Source organism: Chiloscyllium plagiosum, unplaced genomic scaffold (genome assembly GCF_037043375.1).
Source record: "Chiloscyllium plagiosum isolate Xiang-an unplaced genomic scaffold, Cpla_swu_hap1 HiC_scaffold_37, whole genome shotgun sequence".
In the NCBI taxonomy this organism is placed as follows: domain Eukaryota; kingdom Metazoa; phylum Chordata; class Chondrichthyes; order Orectolobiformes; family Hemiscylliidae; genus Chiloscyllium; species Chiloscyllium plagiosum.
Genome location: NW_028270175.1, coordinates 25,869,513 through 25,890,261, shown reverse-complemented (window position 1 = coordinate 25,890,261; position 20,749 = coordinate 25,869,513). Strand labels below are relative to the sequence as shown.

At 39.0% G+C, this 20,749-nt stretch overlaps 1 protein-coding gene across 3 annotated transcripts in view; it reads right to left on the bottom strand.

Moving 5' to 3' along the window:
- Window positions 1-17: 17 nt before the first annotated feature.
- Window positions 18-20,749, bottom strand: part of plekhm2 (pleckstrin homology and RUN domain containing M2) — a 67,069-nt gene continuing 46,337 nt past the window's right edge. For all 3 annotated transcript variants that reach the window (XM_087980487.1, XM_087980488.1, XM_087980489.1), the window contains 11 exons: window positions 19,755-19,824; window positions 18,627-18,717; window positions 17,931-17,995; window positions 16,566-16,654; window positions 14,926-15,058; window positions 14,124-14,314; window positions 12,860-12,925; window positions 10,834-10,993; window positions 9,491-9,670; window positions 7,652-7,762; window positions 18-7,208 (listed from right to left, as the gene is read on the bottom strand). In XM_087980487.1, the coding sequence (XP_087836613.1) occupies window positions 7,071-7,208; window positions 7,652-7,762; window positions 9,491-9,670; window positions 10,834-10,993; window positions 12,860-12,925; window positions 14,124-14,314; window positions 14,926-15,058; window positions 16,566-16,654; window positions 17,931-17,995; window positions 18,627-18,717; window positions 19,755-19,824 (1,294 nt within the window). In that variant the 3' untranslated portion in view covers window positions 18-7,070. The remainder of the gene's footprint in view (window positions 7,209-7,651; window positions 7,763-9,490; window positions 9,671-10,833; window positions 10,994-12,859; window positions 12,926-14,123; window positions 14,315-14,925; window positions 15,059-16,565; window positions 16,655-17,930; window positions 17,996-18,626; window positions 18,718-19,754; window positions 19,825-20,749) is intronic.

Below are 20,749 nucleotides of genomic sequence, written 5' to 3'. Positions count from 1 at the left end.
CTCTTTCGGACAGGAAATAGGAGACCAATACCTTTATTAATTCCATTCTATTTACATTAAGTTATATACAATAAACACTGCATTTACATTGTATAAACACAAAACATGCATTGATAAGTATAAGTACTGGGCACCTAAAGATTGCATCAACGTTAATGTACACACTTTTAGGTTATAGTATATTACACAAGTAGTGAAAATTCTCCAGGATCTGTCGAATTACGTATGCCTCAAAAGTTGTACCATTCAATATTAGTGATATAATAGATGATCAGTCTTTTTCAGTCTGTTTTACCTCACATTACACATCTGTATTAATATCATTGAGTAATATAGCAAAGGCAGGAAAGAAAGATGCAAAAATCTATAGACCAACAGTAGGCAAACTAAACCAAGTTAGCTTTACTTGTCAAGTGATAGAGACAATGCAACACCTAATCACTGGCAAAACACACTTTGTTATTCATTATTTTGAGATGGGATGGAACCAATTTTCATATTTGCAGTCAGGTAAATTGATCTAATAATTCCTCATTGAAATTAACTAGTTTATCACCACAGAACTACTATTAATGACTTTATAGTCTTAAAACTTTAAACAAAACTGAAGATATCTTTCTGGTGTTTAGAGGAGTACTGTTTATTTTAAAAGAAAGAGCAATGTAAAGGTAAAAAATATCTTAAACGTATTTAAATCAACCTTTCTTTGCCCTTTCCAGGCTTGCTGTTTCCCTGGTATATTTTCACACCAAGACAATGTCATGTTTCTGTACTGAATGTGATTACACTGGATTTGAGGGCTCAAACCTTGGGGCAAATTAATTAGCTACACTCCTCGATCTTCTGGTTTAAAGAGCAATTTAATTTCCTACAGTTTCCACACTGTAGGGAATTAAATCTAATTTAAAAAAATTGTAAACATAGAAAATGGATTGGATTCAAGGCACAGTTTAATAGCCCCTTTGCTTAAATACAATGAGTAACTTTTCCATTAAAGTAACTTTCTTCTTGCTGTACACAGATTACCTAACAGTCACCTGAAGTTTAACAGAATACCTTCTTTAGCTTAGACACTGAAGGATTTGAGCGGGTAGTGTAAAGGTCTAATTTCAAGGTTCAATATCTCAAGATAGTAGACAACTTGCTAAGAGTAATCATGAGGTGTTTTTACACAAATATGAAGCCTTTCTTGATCTAACTCTGCAACATATTAAATAGTCTCTGATCTATGCTTATGAATCAAAGTAATTAATAACACAATCAGGTCACAACCATAAATGCTTGAACAGGACATCATTCCTATAAAATGACACTAACCCCACTTTTTACAAAGCACTTGGAAATATTTTAAATGATTAGATACTTTCAATTCCCACAGTTGGGAAAAAACCTTATTGTAACATATTATCATTCAATTCATCTAACAATTCTACTTAGTTCAGATTGGTGCAATATCTACTGTGGAGTTTTCTACTTCTAGAACCAGTAAACTTTGACCTCTAGATTGGAGTTACAAAACAAACCCTACAGTGCATACAAAAGCAAATCTCATTAAAAAGATGAGAAGATAATTGGATTGCACATTTCACTTTGTGGGTTCGGTAACAAAATAACATGGACCAAGTTAGTAAGGTGTTCATCATTCACACATTACAAATTGCAACCAGGGCTGTTTTTGGACACTACACAAAACAAAGACTTCAAGGTGGAGAACTCTGCCACTCTGCATCACATAAATATCTTACAAGATGAAAACTCTTGCAAAACAAAATATACCACATATTCTTAAATACCCTTGCACATGGGGTGGTTATTTGTGTATATATGGAGAGAAAACAAATCGCAGTTCTTTTTGAACATTTAACCCAACACCTCTGTAGGAGATTCCAACCATCACACATTAACCTTGCTTCTAAAAATCCCAACCTAACTGTAGTCCTAACAGCTATGGAAATTGATGATTCCAGTACATACTGAATCCAATATCATCAGCATTTTCCTTTCTTTAATAACGTGCATAAAATTACAATAGACTTTTTTTTAAATTAAGTACATGGTGTAGCAAATTAGTATACTTGAATATTAGCACCCTACTCGATTGTATGTGTTCATCTAGAATCTCCATACTGTAACTGTTTGTATAGTATCCTCTTCCTTTTTAACTTTCAATCATTCACCTCCCTGCTAAAAGACAGGGGAAGGGACTTACATAAATGTCATTAGATTTAGGATGACCCTAAGACCTTCAGGACCAATTAAATGTTGTCATTGTTGTTATGTAGGCAAAAACTACAGCCAACCTGTACACAGCTTGTCCCAAAAACAACATAGATAAATTACCAGTTGATTTGGTTCTCGTGGCATTGGTTAAGAAGTCTTGCTCAGGAGACACAAACAATCCTGGTTTTCTTTGAAAAATGTCATCCATCTGAACAGGAATGTGGGGTAGTGTGTCAACATCTCATGTGAAAGACAGCAACTGTAAATGCAGCACTTCTCTATACTGCACTGGGAAATCACAGGAGTTAATGTTCTAAGCTCTGGAGTAAAGTTTGATGAACCAAGTGAGAATGCCACTAATGAGTGAAGCTTAAATGAAGGTGTTAAATTGTGCTAAATTCCACAGATACCAAAATGGCTTCAGCTGAGTACTGTTCTATGGTTCTTGCACAAGACTTATTTTTGGGTAGGTTTACAAGTGCCAGTGTAGACTCACTATTAGGTACAATTCAATGTGGGATTGGGCATATGTTATCAGGTACAATTCTATGGGCAGTATTTTAGATACAAATGCATTAGCAGTTCAAGGCAGAAGAACACCAACTCCTTCTAAAGGGCAATTAAGGATGAGCAATAAATGTTGCCTGTAAACATGCCAGTAAACATCAGTAACATTATCAACCAAAGACTCAAAGATCCACATAGTGTACATTGTTTTCTAGTGCTAGTCAGTCAGTGTAGAAACCTCACGAATTCTACATCACTGCAAACTCTAGCACCCCATTTGCTATCCCAGAGATCAGTCTTCCAAGCATGAATCAAATACTGAACCCGGGATCCTCCTGATTTGTAAGACTCAGCTGCTCTATGCTTAAACTTGCTGAGATATTGGGTGAAAAGAGGAAACCTCACACTTAACTTTAAACAATATCTTACAAGCAGAATGCAATAAAAGAACATTCCCACATTTGGGTTGTCAAGATTCACATCAGTCAAGGGTCTGAGGGAGTTTAGTTAAATCAAAATCTAAAAACATCTAAAATTATATAGCAAGTCTATATCAGAATCCCAAAAATCAGCACCTCTAAAAATCCAGTTTTAATACTGATTTCATTTTAGGTGACCCTTCACTTTGACAAATGGAAAGTACAAGAGTTCTGGATTGTTATGAAATACTCAAATACAGGAGTTAATAGACTGAACACTTACATAGTCCTTTGTCAATGTAATGGGTCACCTTTTGGTTTCAACTCATCCTCGCTCAGTTGAGGCAGTGTAACATAGGAGTTTTACAAAACAAGGTGCAATCTGCAGAGCTTAAAAACATGGTGGCAAATAAAGTTTAATTTTTGCACAACTGCCAAGTCAAGGCTTCCCAATCGGTGGGTCACAACCTCACTCTGAGGCAGCAATAGCTGCTGTGAATCTCTGACCAAGTATCAATAGCTATGTGACCCCTTTCCACCCTCCAGGTTCACTTAATAGTGGGAATGGCTTAATTACTCAATCCTGTCCAGGAAAACATAATGGAAAGGTAGATGCATTTGACTGAAAAAACTCTGGCGTAAACAGCTTTTCTTTCCACTTCCACAGGTCTACTATCTCAGCAACTTTCACAACAGGAGGGGGTTTGGGAAGCATTGATCTAAGAAATGCACAAATTGATTAACCAGATCAGACTCTCCAAAGTAGGGTGTACATTTTTGTTCTTGTAGGGTTCAAAAACATTTTTGATTCAGTGTTAATTAACCACTCAGTCCTTCCATTACTCCAATGTTGGTGCTTTTGAAAATATATTAACTGTGGCTTGGCTCTGGTAAAAAAAAGTCATAAATCCTCGGGTTTTAAATCCTTTACTATTTAGTTATATTGGGTTTATTGTTTTTAATCACTCATTTGTTGTAGCTACATGGCTTTTGGTTGTTGTCAGTATAACTGACTCTTTTTCTTTTAAGCATGTAAGCAAAGCATTCACAAGGAATAGGTCACCCACAGACAGTTCCACGTATTTGATTTCTATTATTTAAAGGTTTTCTTTACATAATGCTTCGCCAGTACCCCAGCTACAACGTGCAGCTCTTTCTGCCTATTAATGTGTAGAAAACAAATAGGATTACAAGTTGAGTTTGGTTGATCAGAATATAATCAGGTGACTTCTCAATACAATGATCAGGTTTGAGCAGTTCTGAACAAAATTATATAGAGTTAAGCATTTCGAAAACATCTTAACTGCCACTAATGCATTATTTAACGCTAGGAGAGAGGAAGCTTAGATACAGTTTGGCGAGAGAAACTAGTGACTTTGGAGTTTTCTCCCTCTTCTCCATCATGAAGGTGCTCATTTTAATTTTCAAATTCTACGAACACGAACTCTGCTGAAATACAGATTTCCAAGGGCTCTGATTCTTGTTGTGATAAAAGATTTCAAGGATCCTGTTTTTTATGGGTGTCAGCTCTGGGTGGTTATTATTGCATAGACACCGATAGATCACTTGATCAGCTACCCTGAGTTTAGCATTTGTCAACAGTTGTCACCAGGGAGGTGAATTTTCATCCTGAACTATACAGCAAATGCAAGCCTCAGACAGAAGAGTATATAGTTACCATGCTAGGAAACAAAAGCTGAGTTTCCATTAAACTGCAAAAACCATTATTTGCCCAAATCTCAATATTCCCTCAGCCTGCATATTACTATATTTCTTCAGAATTCAAAAATTGCAAAAGGAAAAATGAAGGTAATGTGCACATTTATTGCTGAGCTCACAGGAACAAGCAATACTTGGGTTAGTGTATAAATAGAGGTAGACTACAAAATGTTCTGCAACATTGAGATACTGCCACTAGATTGAGATGGGGTAATGAACACTACACTGCAGTATATTCACAGTGCCTAGTGGCAGCAAAAGAAGAGAGTTTATATCGTTATACAACACAGATAATAACTGGCTGAAAACAGCACTGAGATTTGCTTGGTCCGCATAGGCCTGGGCCTTCTGGCCAAGGAGTTGGTACCTTTGCCTGAGAAACTTTCAAACATACCACTGTAAATGTTACTGTTATACAGGAGCTCTTGTAAACATTGGTGCATGTATTTGTTATTTGCACACTATTCCACTACTGATTAAGGATGATCAGCCATGATCATATTGAATGGTGGTGCAGGCTCGAAGGGCAGAATGGCCTACTCCTGCACCTAATGTCTATTACCTATCTACAATCTCAGCAATGGAACTGTTTCCAGGTTAGAACTACCACAGGTAGACAATCCTTTATCTGAAATTCCGAAATCCGAACATTTATCGTGAAGCTTTTTCTCTCCAGAACAAGGTTGTTTGGCATGCAAACAGTTAACCCAACTCCATACCCACTCAACCTACGTTGCTCAGATGTGAAGTAGCAGTGTTGCCCAGCACTGGGCAGGCGTCAATTCTGTCTCAGCACTCGTAGTAATCACAGGCAGGTCTGCTGTTTGGTAATTTTTTTATTTTACTATGAAAATGTAATTTAATCCTTTATCCAAAAAAAATTCCGAAATCCAAAAGACAGCTGGTCCCAAGGATTTCGTATAAAGGATTGTCTACCTGTACTTTAAATGAATGAATCATTTAGTAAAATACATGATATAAGTGGGGAAAGCTTTGAATTTTTGACACGACTCAAAATACAACATCTAACTTGAGCTACAGATCAACAACTCTTTCCTACCTGCCATTTCTTGCATATGATTTTTTCTGACATATAGTTGGAAAATCCAACCTCACTGAGTTGGCTGAAAATAAAAATGCTTTCGTCATATTACCAATTATCAGTTCAATCTAGTAGTGCATTTGCATTTAAACAGCATCTTTGACACTCGAATTAAAGCAGAGGATGCAGTGGTTGCTTCACCAGATGTAAAGATAGGAACCACAGTCCAGAGAGTCTCCATTAATGAAAAATATCTTGTGCAAGATTCTCCATTTACCAGGAAGAAGGTCAGAAACTGAGCTTTATAGACACTGACCTCATGGGACACAACTGAAACATATTTACAGATTAAACCTTAAGAGGCTTCATTTAAAAGTGACTGGAGTGCAGCCAGACTTAAACAGTATAACTTAATAAAAGCACTTTTGTCTATAAAAATTAGATCCTAAAATCTGGAAAGGCCCAAAGCTGTGATTATACATCACATGATGATATCCAGTCTTTTAAGTCACTGACATTGGGGAAAACAAAAATTCCCTAAAACCTTCAGACTGTTACAAGTAGGCATTCAGAGACTGGGATGCAAAGACATTTAAAACATCACCTGTTCCATTTTAGAAACATAGGTGAGTGTTTCAGCAACAAAAGGCAGTGATTCAGAGAGAAGTGTTTCTCAGGTTCCCTTGATCTTTGCACACTAGTCCTTGAACTTCTCCAAAGAAGAAATGATTTGATTTTGCTCAAGCAACTCTTTATATAAAAAAAAACTCTTAATGAAGGAGACAGTCATGCAGTTAGGTAACAAGCTTTCAGAGATGTGATGTTCATTGAATGTATCTTGGTGAAGCCATCAGACAAATTCATTGAGAATGCACACATTTCACAAGTGAAAGTGTGAAAGCACACCTATTCCCAGCTCAATAAGCAGAGTTTCATTCAAAATCTCTTCCGTTCCCTCCTCTTCATCCTTTCTAATAAATGACATTGTTGATGTATTTCCAAAGAATTGTCAGTTTGTCCATTTGGATTGGTACCATTTCCTTTTACATCCCATTTTCCTCTCCACACCTCCAGGAAGACCACTGCTCTCACACATTTGGAAATGCAGGAAGTCAGTAACAGTTGCAGCATTATTGCACCATATGGCCAGTGTTCCAAGGTGCTCAACACCATGGTTCACGTTCAGCACGTCCACGTGAAAGACTATCACTTCGCTGCCACGTGGTCCGAATGAGCAGGACTGCGTCATCACATTTCTTCTGAATGGAGGGATCTTGAAGCGATTTCTGAGGTAGATCCACCTCGAAAGGAGAATTAGCACAAGTCAAAATGCAACACTACTGAAAATAATAAAAGCATCGATTCAAGTTCTAGTCCTGTCCTTACCCAAGGACTATACACAGATATTGGAACAAGAGTTATGAGCAGGAATCTGGTTTGCTATATTTGTTCCAAACCCAGGAAGTGGGAAAGTACAGCACAGTTGAGTTTAAATAAACCGCTCCAATATCATAGTGGATAGCTGAAAACAACTCAATATGGATTGAATTGGAGATTTTCCCTACTTTTAATGCACGACATATTGCATTAACATGGTCATCAGGGGATTGTCTGGCAGACAGCTTAAATAACCCAAGATAACAGGAGAGATTATCCTTTTGATATGTGAACATGCAATGGCAGGTAAAATCCTACTACTTGCACTGCTCATTACTGGTGAAGTATTCTGCACATTCCAGCTTACCTGGTAGATCTTCCTCCATGCAATGTTCAATGCAGTAAGAAAATGTTGCAGCTCTTCAGCACAACTGAAATACAGGAACCACGGAGGAGATTTCTGATCATCAGACATCTCCTAGAACACAATTTGAGAAACACTAGAATAAGCGAAAATGTAATACAAGGCAACAGCAGCACAACAGGCAATTATCTAGCCAACTAAAAGATATCTAAGTGTTGGATAATACCAACTATGGTAGCTGTACCATTCCAATCTTGGACAGGGTAGGGATAGTGTGCATTCAAAAAACTAGAATATTTTATTCAAGATGAGGATTTTATGTCCAATTTATATTGCAACTCTTCTTTTGCTCAAGTTCAACTACTCACTTAATAGGAGAGCTTAAGATACACATCAGTCATAATTTAACCAAAGAACAGGACAGATGAGGGGCTGAATGTTCTATTTCTCTTCTCATATTTCTGTTGTGAGAAAACAATTTGTGAAGTTATGTGGCTACTAACATCAAGGATTGCCAGTTGGTTCTGGTAGTGGGATCAACCTTTCAACTGATTTGTGAAAACGAGGAGGTGGAGCTCATTGTTCCCCTGTATATTCCACCTTCCAACAGCCACATGCTACTTAGGAAAACTACCCCTACGTAATTTCTTTAATTTTATCATTAGTTCACCAAAATAGTAACTAAATTATTTAGCTTAATCAATCACACTGGCAGGGGCTCCTCAATCTTGAGAATTAAAACACAAACACTTGGATGCTGGGGAAAAATAAGCACTACCGCTGTTAGGCGTTAGTGTGGGAATAAAAGAAAAAAAAACAAACAGGAGTGTCAGAGGTTCTGCTCACTCTGAGAGCTGCCTCTGAGAAAGAAGATTTTAAAAAATACAAAAAAGTTAAACACAAACACTAATGAGTATAACCCCATGGCTTCAAGCCCCACTGCTCTGCAGTCTGCCATTTCTTAAATGGTACTTTCTTGTCATAAATACAGCAGAGAACAGGCACTTTTCAACTTGATGGAAAAGCAAGTGAACTTGGATTGTACTCCCAGTGATGGGTTACAGATAGCCACATGCCCTGAGAAAAACAGAGTGTCAGTTCTCACGGTTCAGGGAGATCTCAAGAATTATACATTAAAATCATTTGTGCTTCTTCTACAAAATATACAAAGCTATGATGATCAGGATTGTTCCTTTATTCTACATACAATGCCAAGCAAGTCAACAGAGGCTGTAGAGCTTTAATAAGGTGTAGACACAGCACTGTAACTGCACAGCAGAAACAATAATTTTAAAACTTCTGGAATTCTGAATAAACTTTTCACCAATTTGTAGAGACAGCTTTAGTTGTTACTCCTTGCAGGTGACCCTCGCAGCCCTCTGCCTTCTAAACTTAAAATTCCACCCACCATGCTGCAAATTAAGGAAAACCACAGGACATTTATGTCAGCATGGTGGCTCAGTGGTTAGCACTACTGCCTCAAGGTGCCAGGGACCCGTGTTCAATTCCACCCTCTGGCGATAGTCTGTGCGGAGTTTGCACTTTCTTCCGGTATCTGCCTGGGTTTCCTTACACAGTCCAAAGATGTGCATGCTAGGTGGATTACCCATGGGAAATGCAGGGTTACAGGGACGGGGGATGGATCGGTGTGGGATGCCCTTCAGAAGATCAGTGTGGACTCAATGGGCCGAATGGCCTGATTCCACACTGTAGGATTCTATGATCAATTGTAGCCCAGCAACAATAAGATCCTTTGCAATAGAGACAGGAACAAAATTTGCAAAATCAAAACATTTTCTAACAAGAAAATTACTAAGTATAAGATACTGAAGTGTTACCCACCATCACACAGTACTCTCTGCCAGGACTGGTGGAGATGCTGTTGACACTCGTTAGTTCAGCGCTGCCCAATAATCGGAAGAAGCTGGTCTGAGAGTCCTCATGGCAAGTAATCAGCATCCTGTCAGTCACAACGAGGCAGCATGGGATGCATGGAGAGGGTGAAATGCCCTGGGGAATGATCTGACAACACAACAGTTAATACGCTCAACAGTTACTGCTAACTGAAGGGCAAACAAACAAAAAAATCAAAAATTCAGGTGGAAGACTCTGGAATCAGTCTGCTCACTCTACTCAAGATTCAAATTCACCGTGGACTCTGTCATCGCAGTTGTTGCATATGCAATGATATCAATGACACCATAAAGTGCCTGTTGTTATTTAACACAAGCTATTGTCTTCCACCAGGTGTACACATTGTCTCTGGTACACAGAAGGATTTATGGGTATTTCAAATATTGAGCTTTTAGGAAGTTAACAATGGCAGATAATGTTGAATTAGCTGCTACAGGATCTGGAAAGAGGGATGAAAGACATTGTTTTGTGAGGTCATAATTAAATCATGTCTATAACCAAACAGGCAATCAGCGCAATGATTACCCAACAGCAGCAGTGTAAAATATCTTTTTATTCATTTGCGAGTCCTAGTACAGAATGGAACATTAACCCCCTGCAGTGTTCAGTATTATAGCATTAACACCTTTTTACAATTCCTTTGTGGCCTTAACTGTTGGCAAGGGGAAGTCAAGAAAAGCCAAACACTACCACTATTTATTATACTGTAAAGGATAGGACAGACTACACCTACTTTATAAGTAACTCAGAAAAGAAATCGAATCGCCATCTGCTCCACTGCCCTCAAAAATTTACAAATGTCCCGATGGGTAACTGACCATTTTTAGGGCTGGGTTAGCTGATCCCAGGGATTCCACAATTTAATATCCAGTAATTCCTCATGAAATGCAAGATTCTTTGGATTCTCTAAGGACAGAATTATGGGTGGTAAAAATGGGATAGTCTAGTATGGTAACTATCATTATCTGGGTTCACAATGAAGAAGAGGTACATGAGAGTGCTACTGCAGGGTGCCCAGTGCATTATGTCTCAGCCTTCATGATAAAATGCTACATTAAACATTTCATAAAAAAACAAAGCACCTTTGAAGGTTGGTCACTTGAAGACAGAAATATGATATTTAATATTCGCAATCAGAAAAGACAGTGCAACAGAATGAAACAAAATAGCTGCAATAAATAATGGATGGAATACCATACCCTATTCAATTGCAGGAAATGTATTTTGTGCTTTTTGTGACTGGGATCTCATTGCAGCTGTAGCTGACTTACCCCTTTTGATACTGCCTGACAAAGGTGCTGCATCCAGTCAGCCATCTCTTCTTCATTCTCAGCACTGAGTTCCAAAGCCAGGCGCGCAGTTAGAATCACCTGGAACGTGTGCGGTCGCTCAGTTGTGCTGGACCTGCGACAGCCTCCACACTGTTCTCCACTACAATACAAACAGCAAAGGGGGTTGGGGTGCGACCTTCAAAAACAGCATGACTGTGCTAAAAACAAAACAAACAAGGATGAACAATAGATTTGGACTTTCATGACATCTCTAATGTTTTTTGCTATAGGAATTTGCAATTGGATTCCTTTCAATTAAAGTCATAGAGATGTACAGCACGGAAACAGACCCTTCAGTCCAACTCGTCTGTGCCAACCAGCCATCATAACCTAATGTAGTCCATCTGCCAGCACTTGGCTCATATCCCTCTAAACACTTAATATTCATATACTCATCCAGATGCCTTTTAAATGTTGCAATTGTACCAGCCTCCACCACTTCCTCTGGCAGCTCATTCCATACACGCACCACCCTCTGCATTAAAAAATTGCCCCTTAGGTCCCTTTTAAATCTTTCACCCTCACCCTAAACCTATGCCCTCTAATTCTGGATTCCCCACCCCAGGGGAAAGACCTTGTCCATTTATCCTATACATGCCCCTCACGATTTTATAAACCTCTATAAGGTCACCCCTCAGCCTCCGATGCTCCAGGGAAAACAGCCCCAGCCTATTCAGCCTTTCCTGACAACTCAAACCCTCCAACCCCAGCAACACCCTTGTAAATCATTTCAAGTTTCACAACATCCTTCCAACAGGCTTGAGACCAGAATTACACACAATATTCCAAAAGGTCCAATGTCCTGTACAGCTGCAACATTACAGTCCAACACCAATACTCAATGCTCTGACCAATAAAGGAAAGCATACCAAACACCTCCTTCACAAAAGGTCTTTGTTCAGCAACACTCCCCAGAACCTTGCCATTAACTGTATAGGTACTGCTTTGATTTGCCTTTCCAAAATGCAGCACCTCACATTTATCTAAATTAACTGCCACTCCTCAGCCCATTGGCCCATCTGATCAAGATCCCGTTGTACGCCGAGGTAACCTTCTTTGCTGTCCACTATACCTCCAATTTTAGTGTCATCTGCAAACTTACTAACTATACCTCCTATGTTCACATCCAAATTATTTATATAAATGACGAAAAGCAGTGGACTCAGCACCAATCTCACTGGTCACAGACCTCCAGTCTGAAAGGCAACTCTCCACCTCCACCCTCTGTCTTCTATCTTCGAGCCAGTTCTGTACCCAAATGGATAGTTCTCTCTGTATTCTATGAGATCTAAGTTTGCTAACCAGTCTCCCATTGGGAACCTTGTCGAACACCTTACTGAAGTCCATACAGATCACGTCCACCGCCCTGCCCTCGTCAATCCTCTTTGTTACTTCTTGAAAAACTCAAATCAAGTTCGAGAGACATGATTTCCCACGCACAAAGCAATGTTGACTATCCCTGATCAGTCACTGTCTTTTCAAATATGTGTAAATCCCGTCCCTCAGGATTCCCTCCAACAATTTGCCCACCACCGATATAGGCTCACTGGTCCACCTTCCAGTCTTCTGGTACCTCACTTGTAACTATTGATGATACAAATATCTCAGCAAGGAGCCCAGCAATCACTTCCCTAGCTTCCCACAGAGTTCAAAGGTACACCTGATTAGGTTCTGGGGATTTATCCACTTTTATGCATTCTACAACACCCAGCACCACCTCCTCTGTAATATGGACATTTTTCAAGATGTCACTATGTATTTCCCCACATTCTACATGTTCCACGATCTTCTCCACAGTAAACACTGATCGAAAATACTCATTTAGTATCTTTCCCATCTTTGAGAGAGCGCGCGCAAGACAGAGCGCGCGAGAGAGAAAAAAAAAGTGCACGAGACACATAAACATGCACATCAGAGGCAAACGTAAACAGAGATGAACTGCTCAGTTTTTCACAGAAGTACTTACGCCAAGTTTACTGACATAAGTGGCGTTACATCTATCCTGTCGGGATACTGGTAGAGGATTCCGTTGCTACAGAAATAAAACAACTTCATTAATAGAATGGCACCGGCTGGCTATTCTCAAACATAACAACACCAGAAATTTTGTCTGAGTGAAGAAATTTTGCATCTCAGTTCTAAATAATTAATGAATGAGACCATACCAGTATGCTAGATTCCCAGCCAGTGGAAACAACTTAACTGTGTCTGTACTGCGAACCACTTTAAGAACGTGCATGTCTCAGTGAATTTACCTCCTATTATTCTAAACACCAGATTCAGTTCACTTCGCCTCACGTTAAGGGACAATCCCTTTAAATCCAGGAATCAATCTACTGAATCTTTGCTGTACCATTTTCACTGCAAATATATCCTTCCTTGGAATATGGAAATAATTCATTCCTAAACAGTTTAAATTCCATTTCACAGCAATCTACGTTATCATAAATACCCTGATTTTATGTCAAAATATCTACATTTTCCCATAATATTAGAGAAATCAGAGAGGTCATTTCCAAACGTCACATCAACGGGATAGTAGGAGTTCAATATAAAAGTAAGTGTGATGGAAAGCAAGCTGCAGCTTGTGCAGGGAAGCAATGTGAATAGGATGGAACTATACAGCACTTCTTGTTGGCTCAAGGATCTTTTGCGGGTAATTGGACATCATTTGAAGTAGCCAGAGTCACAGAATGTTCTGACTTGGACGTATAAATCACTGTTCTTTAAGAGTCACTGGGTCAGAATCTATTCTGAAGTAACATTACTACAAGAATTGTAGAAGCTCAGTGACCTATGACAACTTACTCAAGACAAACTATTGCAAGCTTAAACTCCTATTCAACACTATGCCTGTCTTGAGTTAGGTACTTGCAGCCAATGCACTAAATACCCCATTGCTATAGGAAACAACTACTGAACCAATCAACTGTATTAGGACACCAAGCTCTGGGCGATTACGATGCCATCTATGGTCGAGTTGTTCAATCTAAACTGTATGTCTCAGATCACACAATAAGCACAGAAACCAGGGAGAAGTCATGCATAGGTACAGATATTCAGCAACAATCAATGTCTACAGGGAAGCAGTGGAAGGAAAATACTGAAATAAAAATAGAAATCTTGCTAGTCTATAAATATTCACTATTCTTGCCAAGTACATCCACAGGTCCACAGAATCAAGAGAAAAAATTGAATATGGTGCTCAAATCTGATGTGGAGAACCTTACCTAAGCACTACATATGAGGACTTCCAGATTGGTGAGCCCAAATAACTGGTGCCAGCCTTGTAATGCAGAATTCCTTCTTTTGTAACAGTATTTCCATGTGCCATGTAGACATTCCTCTGGGGCCCTGCAGTTACATCCATGGGATCCTCCCAATGAATCAAACTGTAGAGATGGATAGTCACTTCTGACCCCTGAAAATATATCCACAAGTCAGGCACAGTAGCAGCTGCAACAAGACTGGTGCAAAAGAGACACGTACGGAAAACAACTTTCATTCCACTTTCGAAAAACTCTTCTGATCCTTCTCCCCTTGAGCATTGCCTGTCAACTTATTGCTATCTTCTGTTTCAAAATGGCATATGATTTTCCTCTTACTTGCATTTCATTTTATTGTTTGACCTCAGCTTTTACCAAGATATTAAACTGCAAAAAAAAAGATTCCATTCCCTACCTTGGCCTAACTTCTTGCTAAAACAAAGATTTTTTTTGCATCAATTTAGTAAAACTTTGTGTCCTGCACAAAGGATCTTGATTCTTTATCTTGGCTTTGTAGACATTTTTCAACCCATTTCTTTTTCTCACCATCACTCATTCTCCCTTTGCTAAGAGCTAACAACTGATACTTCATCCACAATGAAATGGAACCCTGTCGCTCTTTCCCATCACATGGCCTATAGGAGCCTTAGCTTAATTGCCCAGCAGTGCACATTCCCAAGTTGAGACTAAACAGCAAAGTTTGTTCTGCTCGTTTACCAGAAGGAAAAATCATCCAGCAGATCATCCAGCTCAGTTATCACATTACCTCACAGCTTGACTCCTGGGCCACAAACTTAGTCAGTGCCAGTTTCTGCATAGTTGCATCAGTAAGGATGCTGGGATATGGAGGCTCTCTGCAGCCCTTAATCATGGCAGATCTCAAGGCAGCAAGGAAAAACCTAAACATCAGGAAAAATAAGGAAAACACTATAATTGGTGCTCAAACAAAATGTGACTAAGCTAAAATAACTAGTTAGAGGCATTACCTTTAGTACTACAGGTTCATTAATCACACTGCTATTGCTGTTGCTGATAAATACTGGAATTGATCAGCAGTTTCCTTGACCCAATGCTCCCCCTTCAGGAGAAAAGACATGCTTGTTTTGACATGCAGTTCTATAGATGCCAAACATCCTCTTAATACCTCAACCCACTAGATATGCATGGTTGCATTTTGAAAGCAATGTATTCTTTAGGGTTGTGGACAGCACAACTGAGCATATTTTATCAGTGTCCGACACACGAATCTCCAATTGGGTTTGGGAGACAGAGCTAAATTTATGAACTGGCCAATGTCATTGAAGCTTGCTCCTTACAAATTTTGACTGAGATCAGCAAACTTTTAGATTGGCACTAAGTGATAGAGGCTGCAAATATAAGTACGCTTCACTAATTTTCAGAAAAATTACAGATTTAGGATTGTCACCCAGACATGTAAAAAAACTCTCTTTAGTGTGAGCCTAGTACAAGTTAGGAATCATTGTTACATGCAAGTGATTGAGGTTTGGAACCCTGTTCTACAAAAAAAACTTGATTATGAATCAAGTTGTCAATTATAAAATGGAGGTTGATAAATATTTGTTAACTAAAAAAGTATGAAGTGGGCAGAGAAATATGGAGATGGTCACCAATCAGACAGTCATAATCTCAATAAATGGCTGAGCAGGCTTGTGAGTGTAAATTAACAACTTCTATACAAATGTTACTAATCAGACTCTTGAGATAAGCACAAAAAGCTAGTGATAAGCATCTTGGAGAGTGGCTCGTTACAGTATCATTACAAGACAAGTTTAAGGTTTAAGACAACGTAATTATATACACAGACAATTTGATTCAAAGCAGATGTCTTCAATATTTATTTCAAACTCAAAACACAAATACCTGTATAAACCCAGGAATCCTGTTTGGAAGAGTTAGTGGTGACTTAATTTGAAACATACAAGATTCTGAGAGGTGCTCACAGAGTGGATATGGAAATGATGTCTCCTCTTGCAGGAGAATCTAGAACTAGGGTCAAAGTAAAAGGTAGCCCATTTAGGACAGAGATGAGGAGAATATTTTTCTCACAGGCTGTTGAGAATTGAGAACTTTCTTCCCCAAATGTGGAGGAGACACAGTTGTGGAATATTTTTAAACCAGCGATAAATTCTTGATAAGCACTGGGTGTAAAAGTCATCTGGGAAATGGAGAAATCAGATCAGCTAAGATTTTATTGATGGCAGAACAGGCTCAAGGGGCTGAGAGGCCAATTCCTCCCTCTTAATTTATGCATTCATCTCAAAAATACCTTGGTGTGTGCAAGATTGTAGACTGTTTATGATCACAATGTCTGGCAGGGGTTTGTTCAAGGAAATGATGTGGTGACACCACACTGCATTATTAACGATTACTGCAATTTGCACTTACTCTGTAAGAGATTCATCTGCTGTGTCAAGTAGGAACTGCCTCCGCCGGTTGGTGCAAACAAGCTGAATGGTCTGCTGACCAAGCCCCACCTTTAGTAGTGAAAAGTGAGTGAAACATAGCAAACACTGAATACTGTACACAGGTCAGCACACACAAAACCAAAACTTATTTAAACTAAATAATAAATCAGCAAATTATTACAATAAAGCATTATGGACCAAATCTCCCAGTCAGTGCAGAAACTCCTGTTTCTGATGTTGATCAGACAAAAGCTAACCATTTACCTTCCTCTGATAGTTCTGACCAAACTCTGAATGGAGGCTCTTGCAAAACTCACTCAGCACAGGACATCTCAGAAATTTCACAGAAGGGAATCCAAGCACCCACCCTGCCCCATCTTTTATAGCACTAGCTGCTCTAGCTTGGGTAAGACTTTATATATCTTAGTGTGCTAGTGGGACAGTGGCTAGGTGGGGCACAGTAGTCGGTGGCGGGGGGCAGGTATGTGCACACGTGAATGATGGGGGTTAGTTGCATACTTACCCAGGACTTGTACACGTTTCTGTCCATTCAGGTAAATAAGTCACATTGTCAGATATCTGCCTCCAATTCAAACTCAGTCAGAAACTTTATTGGACAGCCCTGGGGGGTGGGGAGCATCCTATCAGAGATTCAAACTTCTTGGAGTTTGAAGTCAGTGCAGTGTGTGTCTGATGATCCAATGACGGAAGGATATTATATTGCAATACTTTAGAATAAGGTTTCTCAGGAACTGTATTTTTATGATAATTGATCCTGTTTTATAACCTTTTTCCTTAAGGCAATGTGAATAAATGAAATCAACTCTCAGTTATTGACCATGGTTCAATGAAAACTTTCTAAATTTCTGGGACAGTGTTGTTTTCTATGGCATGTCCTGCTTGTGTATTTTCTCTCTAGCTGTAAAGGTAAGTAGATTCGTTCTACCTCCTGACCACCCACTGGAGAGCAACCTTTCTCTCCAACAGTTTTATAATTACCTACTGAAGCTCCACAAAAATTTCCAGGGTAACAGACAGTTTGTCACTGTATCCACAACAGGAGTCTGCACAGTACACACAATTACTGAATTTTACAGCAATTTCCTTCCTCTGATTTTATTTGGAATGCACAGTCTTGCTGATCTTTAAATCTACAGGTTAAAGAAGCCCTCCAGTGTCCGACACAAGTGGCCTTTGTTCATTGAAAGAGATCAAAGAGCCTCAGTAGGACATTAGAGTGGAGGGTTGGTAGGACATAGAAACAAAAATGGATAAGGACATCATAACTAAGTTTTGTACATCCTCAGTTGACACCCACTACTTGTATATTCTCCAGCAAACTCACCGAAATGTAATCAAGCTCATTGTAAGACACAGCTTCTTCCAATGCATAGGGCTTGTCTGCAGCTCCTGTGTAGACCAACAGATTGAGTTAGACAAAGACATGGTATTCTAATTCACAGCACTGATTTTATTGCAATGACTTAAACAACTTCTCTGTGTACAACACTGAGCTTCATTTTAGAGATAATCTGAATGGTGCAGAACTCGTAACTTTTCTTATTTACACGAGACATCTCAGCCAACAAGACTCACTACTCTAGTGCAATGTTCTTTTGCAAAGCCCTTATTTTCTCCTCATGACTTGAAAGTGCAGATTCTCGCTATGTACAGCAGGAGTGGACAAAGCATCTTTCATAAGTGGTCTCAATATTGTTATAGCCAGGGGACTATTGCAAAAACTTGTACCAAGGGAAACAGCTGCTAATTCAGCAAATACAGATGCACTATTTGTGCCAGCTGCACAATTCACAAACCATTTGCCTTCAAATCTATTGACTTTTAGCATTAAACTGAAAAGTAGCAGTATTGTGGAATGTGCTCTGCAAAATGTTGGAACTGGAAGAAAACTCAACTTATTTGTTCATCTTAAACAGAAACAGTGAGAGTCTTCCATTTCAACAAAGGGCTGGGATATGATCTTCAAGGTGATGCACTTCACTCAAGTGTATGACATCTACCCCAAACTCAACAGAATTACCTTTTCTCAACAAGTAGATGTAACAGTCAGTCAACAACACATAAAGCAACTGTAAATTCCCTTCCATGTGACCTGTCCACATTTGCATCATCTGGCAAAAGAAACAGAAGGAGCAATGTTAGAAGAGAAAGAAAAATGTTTTAAAAATTTGAAGCACAAGCTGTTTCATCAAAAAGGAACAGCCACAGAAAAGCCAACAATTCAAACTAGAAGCCTGTTCGTGACATTGAGCAATAGAAACTTTTACATGAAGAATGTTTCAGTTAACCAGGCTCTGGCCTAGTATCTGGATCAACAGAATTTATAAGTTGTTCCACAACTGTAGAAATTTTTCATTCAGAGACAAAAGCACTACCAAATCCAAAAAACACACTTTCCAGTGGGGGTCTGAAATAAAGCCCCTTTTTGCTTCCTATAAAAGCAATACTTGTCCACTGATGAGTTTTTCTGATTAATCTAGGTTAGTTCTCTGTCTGATTCGTATTGCTCAGTTGATATCGCCATGTTTTAGGTTCTATCAGTTGTTTATATTTTTTCTTATATTTTACTGAGCTTTCATTTATTTAATGAGTGGCTTTTTTTCCATGTTGTCTTGAGACAACAGAATCCAAGATTCTCCTCTTGGAAAGTTAGAGCTACAGAAGAGATCCTCTTACTCACACTGAGGGCAGCCAATCTCTTCAGAGGACTCAACACATTTGGATCATTTTCACCTATCCCTACTCCTTGGTGCTGGCAATTAACCAGTGTTTCATCCAAGGAGCCATTTATAATGTGCAAGTGGCAGCAAAATACGGAAGCCTGAACTGGTCTTCATTTCATATTCACACTTTCCAGGAGAGGTCACTGGGTAGCAATCAGAAGTTGTAATTTTAGATGAAAGATCTTGATCTCTCTAAAACTCAGTGTTGCGACGAAGTGTAATATCTCAAATGCTACCTCATCGCAAATGAAGAAGGTATGTATGAAGGTAAATTTAAATAAAGGAAACACCCTGCTTCCTGTGGCGACATGTGGGAAATGATGGGTCAGCACAAACTGGACACTGAACAGGGAGTTCAGGTTTCTTGTGTGTAATTTTAAAAATTCAAAGTGATTTTCTAATGCAGTCTTGCAGAGTGCTCTCACCTTATAAAGTTGCTCTTCATTCTCCTTGAAAACGTGAATCATCAGCAAAAGCAGCAAATTATTGTCAACCCTGAGGGGAAAGGAATGGAAACATTAATCATGAGACTGCTGCCTCCACCTATGGCAAAGGGTGTTGTAAAGCAGTGGAACAATGCACCAGGCTGTTTGTCAAATCAAACCGATTACAAGAAAATTGAGGGGAGTATCAGCTTTACAATATTTTGCATGAGGATCACAAAGTATACGTTGAGGATACCTCCACCAGAACAACATGCCACAGAATAAAAAAATGCAAATTTTCTCTCTCTATTCAGTTCAAATCTATGTGGTGCTGTTTTCAGAACAAAAAACCTAGAGGCGACATCATCAAGAGCTACTGTCACTGATTACCTGTAGACTGACAACAGAGCATTGGGTCAGCAGTAAGCAACCTAAATATTAACAGTTGGGTCCAAAGATGAATATTTTGGGAATGACTGAGAGGCAGACAGAAACTAGAAATACAGGTAAAAAAGAGGGGCAAGGTAAATGTAATGATGAATTTTAGAACTGTAGTACCAATAGAACAGCACAGACCACTCTAACATTTAGTGTAAAAATAAGATTTTTCCATGCTGCCTCTGGTTCCTTTGCCAATTACCTTAAAACTAACTTTTCTGGTAATTGACTCTTCGGCCACTGAAACAGTTCCTTTCTGATTTTGGACAACTCAGCCTAGTCTCTGCTCTAGAATCTAGAAAATCTCTTCTGAACCATCCCCACAGCCTTTACATCCTTGGAGTGTAGCACCAAAACTGGATACAATACTCAAGCATTCACAGACTCCTCTCCCTTCTTGCACGCCATTTAAAATTATTTTGGTCTATCCGGATTCTTCCAACCAAATCTTCAGTGCTGAAATGAATGAGATGATAGAATAAGAGCTTATAAGACAGAGGGGAGAAAATATTCTCTCTCTCGCTCAAACACAGAGAGGGTTCAGAGTCTATGTAATT